The sequence below is a fragment of the Penaeus monodon genome, chromosome 14 (assembly GCF_015228065.2).
Source record: "Penaeus monodon isolate SGIC_2016 chromosome 14, NSTDA_Pmon_1, whole genome shotgun sequence".
NCBI classification, from domain to species: Eukaryota; Metazoa; Arthropoda; class Malacostraca; order Decapoda; family Penaeidae; genus Penaeus; species Penaeus monodon.
In genome coordinates this window covers 9,829,459-9,836,249 of record NC_051399.1, presented here as the reverse complement: position 1 = coordinate 9,836,249, position 6,791 = coordinate 9,829,459, and the positions used below count along the sequence as shown (strand labels likewise).

The 6,791-nt window shown below is 52.1% G+C and overlaps 1 protein-coding gene across 20 annotated transcripts in view; it reads left to right on the top strand.

The window, feature by feature from the left end:
* Positions 1–6,791, top strand: part of LOC119580860 (fasciclin-2-like) — a 160,854-nt gene that overhangs the window by 128,947 nt on the left and 25,116 nt on the right. For 10 of the 20 annotated variants that reach the window (XM_037929052.1, XM_037929048.1, XM_037929043.1 and 7 more), the window contains exon 3: positions 2,806–2,974. In XM_037929052.1, coding sequence (XP_037784980.1) covers positions 2,806–2,974 — 169 coding nt within the window. Of the gene's footprint in view, positions 1–1,189; positions 1,304–2,805; positions 2,975–4,118; positions 4,131–6,791 lie in introns of those variants that run through there. The other 10 variants (XM_037929040.1, XM_037929039.1, XM_037929050.1 and 7 more) reach the window with 2 other exon arrangements.

The following is a 6,791-nucleotide window of genomic DNA, read 5'->3' as shown; positions in this document are numbered from 1 at the left end:
GCCGAGCGTGCGGGCGCCCCTCCCTCCCCGCCCCTGCAGCGCGGGCGGCGAAGAAGAACGTGATTTTCTCCCGCTTTTGTCTCTACCGATCCGTGGCCTCCGGAGCGTCCCTCTCCTCCCGTGGGGCTCGGACGACTCTCGCCTCTGTATCGGGAGGCCGTAAGGGTCAGTGTCCCTTGGAGAGGAAGGGGGTGCTCCGGCAAGGGTATTGTGGGAGAGGCTGGAGAGGTCTTGTGTCGAGTTCGCGGGGGACGTCGAGGAGCTTAGTGGGGCTACAAAGCTTTTTTTATTACTTTTTGTTTTCCTTTTTTGGCCTGATGTTATTTCGCGCGATTTTGGAAAGCAAGGGGCATGCATGGTTGGCTGCCGCTGGCGTCGCACATAGGCGGTGGAGGCAAAGGTGGAGACAGCGGAGCGAGGCGTGGGCAGCGTCAGCGTGGAGGCGCCTCGAGAGCCCCGCCCATCGAAGGAGCCGTGAAGGAGCTCCAGCTGACCAATCACGGGCTGCATCTCCATCATAAAGGCTTGTTCCCGGGCGGGGGAGGGCCAGTTGACGACTGTGGCATCGCTGTCAACTCGCTTGAGTTATTGGTGGCCGATCAAAAGGCTCGAGGACAACGGGGATTCGATCAGCGTCGAGGCCGAGTCCTCCAGCGGCGCGAACGACACTCAGTCGCCGGTGACGAGTCGGCCGAGGCAGTCGGTGCTTCGCGGCGGCGGTCGGGAGCGTGTTCTGCGGTCGTCGCTTCGGGCGCGTTGGGAAGGCTCCTTCGCCGAGGACCCGCCGCTGGTCTCAAGAGCCGCTGAAAGCTGAGGCGTGAGTCCGTGAGCCTCGTGGCCGCGCCTCTGCTATGACCGCGCCCTCCGCATGCGGACCAACGTCTCGGCAGCGGTCACGATGGCCTACCTCGTCGACATAATGAGCATGATGGCGAGTAAGTGGCAGAGGGCAGTGTTTGTGGGGCTGTGGTGGTAGCCGGGCATGGCTCGGCCGCTCGGGGCACAGGACGAGGCGGAGAGGAACGGACGCCCCGCGAACACACCGCGCCGCCCGCGGGGTTGGCCCGGGTGGGCTGTGCGCGAGTCCTTTGGGCGTGAGGGAGAGGGAGGGCGAGAGGCGGAGCCGAGAGGCGTGGCCGACAGCGAGGCTTTTGGGCCGGACACGAACCCTGCACGGGCGGCCAGAGGTGTGGCGGCGAGCGTGTTTTCCTCGGCCTAATCTCAGGACCATGCCTTGCTCCCGTCGGAAATGCGCGACCCGCTGACATGGCCTTCCTCATCGAAGTCATTATACTGATTGCCTGTAAGTGGAGGCTTGTTTTGGCACCTTGGCCCCGTTCCCCTCCCTCTGTCCCCCGCCTAGTCGGGCACGCAGCCGTTGCCAGTGCCTGCGAATGCCTGCGAATCTCTCAGTATATATCCAGCATCCAGTATTCTCCATGGTTAGCGCTGCACTCACTCCCTCTCCTTCTTCAACCTTCGCATTCTTCCTTTCATTTACTCTCAACCATTGTTCCTTTTCCCGTCCCCACCCTCAAATCCCCCCCTTCTCTCTCTCTCTCTCTCTCTCTCTCTCTCTCTCTCTCTCTCTCTCTCTCTTTCTTTCTTTCTTTTTCTTTCTTTCTTTTTCTTTCTTTCTTTCTTTCTCTCTCTCTCTCTCTCTCTCTCTCTCTCTCTCTCTCTCTCTCTCTCTCTCTCTCTCTCTCTCTCTCTCTCTCTCTCTCTCCTCCCCTCCCCTCCCTCCCTCTCTTTCTCTCTCTCCCTCCCCCTCTCTTCTCTCTCTCCCTCCCCCTCCTTCTCCCTCTCCCCCCTCTCTTCTCCTCTCCTCCCCCCTCTCTTCTCTCTCTCCCTCCCCCTCTCTTCTCTCTCTCCCTCCCCCTCTCTTCTCTCTCTCTCCTCTCTCTCTCCTCCCTCCCAACCTCCCTCCCTCCCTCCCTCCCTCCCTCCTCCCTACCTCTCCTCTCTCCCTCCCTCCCTCCCTCTCCATCTTCCTCCAATTCCCCTCCCACTCCTTCTCCTCCTCCTCCTCCCATTTCCTTATCCTCTTTCCTTCTATTCCCCTCTCCTTCCCCCCTTTCCCTTTATCTTATCCATAAAATCCCATAGACTCCTTCCAGTTCCTCGTCTTGTTAAACATTTCTAGGAACTGTGATAGATAATCCATTGCCCGAATGCCATATCTAATTGTTTATCTAGGAAGTGATTACCCAAATGGAAAAAGGGGGGGGGAGGGGGGGAGCAACGTCCCGGCAGATTGACCCAAATAGAAAAAATATATATATGCACACAAGGGATGTGTAGGCCTATATATTTATGTATTTTGTGCTGTGCGTGTCTGCTACGTTAATAGGGAATCATGTTACAAGTGTTTAAGTTACCTTTCGAGTGCGTTGGGTACATGAACAGTTACGCGGTTTGTGTTTACTTGGGTGTGTGTGTGCGTGCATAGTGCATTTTGATATTGTGGTGAGGGTATAACATCATCTTGTATTGTGTTTTTTGCGGTGTTCCTCGATCGCACTTCTCTTTTTTCTTCTCTTCTCCTCTTCTCTTGTCTCTTCTCTTTTTTTTCTTCTCTTCTCTTCTCTCCTCTCTTAGATAGGCCTATATATTCTGTCTCTCTCTCAGGTTTATTATTACTTCTGTAATTGGCGACATTATTACTATCGATATTGCAGTTATTATTATTGTTGTTATTGTTATCATCTCATAATTATCATCATTATTTTTTATAGATTCAATTAACCTACTACAGATCCTCCGAGTCCCGTTTCTAAAACCTTTGTGTCTCCTTTGCCTTTGCAGTAAGCGTGGCCCAGGAGCCGACCCTCCAGGTGCTGCCGTCCAACATCCTCAAGCCCCTGGGCGACAGAGCCTACGTGTCCTGCAGCGCCGTCGTCGACAACCCGGAGCTGGTGACGGAGATGCAGTGGTCCGGACCCAACGGCCAGGAGATACCCAACGCCGAGGGCACGTGAGTACCAACTACCGACCCGGCCTTTTTGTGTCTTCAGGTTTGGGAGGGGGAGAGGGAGGGAGGGAGAGGGAGAAGTAGGGAGGCCGGTAGGGGGAGAAGAAGGGAGGGAGGGGGTGGGGCGTAGGGCGTAGGGCAGTTAGGTTAGAGTAGATTGGAGTGTGTTGGGTGCAGTGGGTGGGTAAGAATGGGTATAATAGGTAGGAGGTTAGAGAGGGTTAGGAAGAAAAGAAGGGGTTAGAAATTGTTTTGATTTTAGAGAGAAAGGAGAGGGGAAAGAGAGAGAGAGGAGTGTAGACGTGTATGTGAGTGTAAGTGTATTTTGTGCATTGTTTATGCATTTAGTTCGTTTCACGGTCTTGCGAAGTTGAAATGGTTTTGAGAGAAAGAGAAAGAGAGAGAGAGAGAGAGAGAGGAAAGTAGGGAAGGAGAAGAACGAATATTTTATTTAAGATGTGTGCGTGCGTTTGGTTCAGGGTCAACAGTGTTTAGTTCTGGTCTCAAGGAAGGGCCGGTGGGCGGAAGGAGGTGAAGGAGACTTAAGGCTAAACTCTGCTTCTTAAGGAGGCGGGAGTGAGAGGGAAGGAAACGGGACAAGCGAAGAAATGAAGGAAAGAACGGGGGAGGAACGGACGAGAATAGAGTGCGAAAATGAGAGAGAGAGAGAGAGAGAGAGAGAGAGAGAGGGAGGGAGAGAGAGAGGGGGGGGATCAGAGTGTGATGAATAAGAGAAGGGAGGAGGTAGGATAGATGGAGAAGGGGAAATCTGGGCAAATGATAGATAGGGAGAGTAATATAGGTAAGAACTAACAGCTGTTTTTTGTTTGTTTTTCTTTCACTGGGGGGGTTGAAGGACACCTCTTTTTTGTATTTGTTTGGTGCACATGGAACCCAAATCACTTGCTTTAGAATTGTCAATGGATTGTGATCAATTCTTCAAACATATCTTATAATTTGAGGATGTATTTGTTATTTTTTTATTATTGATTACGATGTGTTTATAAGTTTGTTTCAGTATTTATTCAAACACAGGCTTCAAACGCCACTTGCTGACATATGTTTGGATTCAAATCTACGCTTTTTTTTAATCATGTGTCTTGACCTCTGCTTTTTCCTGTTTTCCCCCTAATTTCTGCGGAGCCAGACTTGATGGCAGGTAGGCTGGGTGAGGTTGCTGCACTGGAGGGTTGCCTCTCCGACCCCACTCTTAAGCTCAGGTGACCTCTTGGCCAGTCTTAGCTTGCCTTGTACATTATGTTATGGCCAAACAACCATTCCCTTTTCCAACACCATGGACCTCCTCCTCCTCGTCCTCGTCCTCCTCCTCGTCCTTCTCCTCCTCATCCTCCCCCTCCTCTCTTTTTGACAAGTCTCCTCGAGGGGGGTGGGGTTGCTTTGGCCTCACGTAGCTTCTCGCAGACGTCAGTGTGTGTCACTAGAGCGTCCAGACGTCGGTGGCCACGGCTGACGTAGACTAACAAAAGACCTTCCACTTTTTTGTATTGTATTTTGTCCCTTGCTGAAAGGCCACTGACTAGTTCCTGTATAGTAATAGTTCACTGGGGGGAGGCATGCGGAGAGAGAGAGAGAGAGAGAGAGAGAGAGAGAGAGAGAGAGAGAGAGAGAGAGAGAGAGAGAGAGAGAGAGAGAGAGAGAGAGAGAGAGAGAGAGAGAGAGCACGTGAGACAGAGACAAGAGAGGAAACCTTGCCAGTCCAAAGAGAACGGGAATGCACCTTTATACCCTTGATAGACGAAAGCCTGCATCCTTAAACAACAACAACAGCAGAAACAATGGCGTCTTGCTCTCTTGGTGTTATCTTGCAACATAGCGCATTTTTATAGAGCATCCTGCAATGCCACCTTTGAAATACTCTTACATGTATATTCTCTCATCGGTTGTATTATTGTATTTTTATGTTAGTCGGAAAGTGGATGTAGTTGGGTGTAGTAGAGGGAGATAGGGGGTGTTTGTGTGAGTGTGCGCGTGTATGCGCGCGTGTGCGTGTGTATGTGTGCGCGCGTTGGGTGGTGTGGCGAGGTGCCTGCATGTCCCCAGGCGCTATGTATGTGCCCCCGCCCACACGCATACACTTGTATACTGCCACACGCCCATCACGGTCACCACGCAAGCCTTGTTATTCTCGCTAGCTGGCAACCCCTGACTAGACCATGTAAATTAGATAGTGTAAATTAGAGTAATCCAACCAGTCGTCGCACTTGTTTTCTGTAAACAAACAAGCAAGCTGTAAAAAAAAGAGTAAGGGTGACGGCTGTATGCTTAAAGAAACTGCGAGATGTATTCGGTGGAGAAGAACATCATTTACAAAGGAAGAACCCCGAAAAAAATAAGAATATGCCAAAATGTCGCAAAAGGACATGGACATTCTATTCTTGCAACTGCCAGTCCTGCAGCTGTGCGTAAAAGCTTTCTACAAACACGGAGATTTCGGCGTGAGATTTCGCCAGTGTGTTAGGAGCTGATTTGCGTCGCGCAGTTTCTTGAAGCATGCGGCTGTAAGAGTTTGAGTCCGGGCGAGAGGCTGAGTGAGACGGAAAAAAAGAAGAAAAGAGAAAAAAAAAAACATTCTGCGTCTGTCGTTTCAGTGATTGTGATATTGTCGGACGAGAGCGATTAGCTTCAACTTCTGAGAAATCGTTTGTTATTCTGTTCAATTACTGTTGCGGGAGGCTTTCGTATGTAAGTAGTGCTCTTCTACGCCGAGAGGTCATTTTAGAGGCACTATATACAAGCGAATAACTGGAGTAAATGAGTAAGTGTTTGTGTGTGTGTGTGTGTATGTGTGTGTGTGTGTGTGTGTGTGTGTGTGCGCGTGCTTGTGTGTGCGCGCGCGCGTACGCGTGCTGTCTGTCTGTCTAAATCTGTAAGTATGTGTGTGTGTATATTTCCGTATATTTACTTGTGTATAGTATATATTAACCTTGCACGGGTTTCTTGTACAGTACACGTGTCCCCACACTCCATGCGAGCCCGCACTGATAGACCCGATAAACAGTACTAGCATGGGCTGGAGACGAAGATTTCAGCGTGATGGCCGAAGACTCGCGCGCGTTCAAGGTCCTGGCGTGTGGAGAGTCCCGATCTTCTGGCACTGGCACCCCTTCCTTCCTTTACCCCCCCCCCCTTTCCCCTCGGACGCCGCCTCTGCGATGTCGGATTGACCGCTTGACGTAATCCGAGACTCGCTAATGCTCTCCGGGGCCTTGGGCGGTTATCAGTCACTTCCTCTCCTCCGCCCTTCACTCTTCCACCTTTATTGATCAGAGTCTCAAGGAGGAAGGGGGGGGGGGCTATGTGAGGGAAGGGGAGAGGGTGGGAAGGGATGGGGTGGGGGAGGAAGGGGAGGGGCGTAGTGGGAAGGGATTAAGAGATGTGGGGGAAAAGAGAGTACTTCCAAAAGTGGGCCTAAGTCGACGCACCCACAACACGTAATCTACAGCTTGGAGTGCCTAGTGAGACGGGGGAGATTCCAGAGTGTGTATGTTCGCGAGCGTTGCGTGCGTGCGTTCTCGGTCGTTGTCGATCCTTAACGGTAAAGACAAACCCGCGGCGCCATAACAAGGATGCGCACCTTATCTCCGGGAAACGTTCGATAAGCTGGGGGAGGGGAGGGAGGGACTGAGGGAGGGGGAGGTTCATGGGTGGGTATGTAGGGGTGGGTGGGTGAAAGGGGGAGAGGGAGGGGGAGTTCATGGGTAGGTGGATGGGGGGGGGGAAGAGGGGGAGGTTCATGGGTTGGTAGATATATGAGGGGTTGAGGGGGGGGGGTTGGAGGGGACCCGAGAGGGGAGATAGA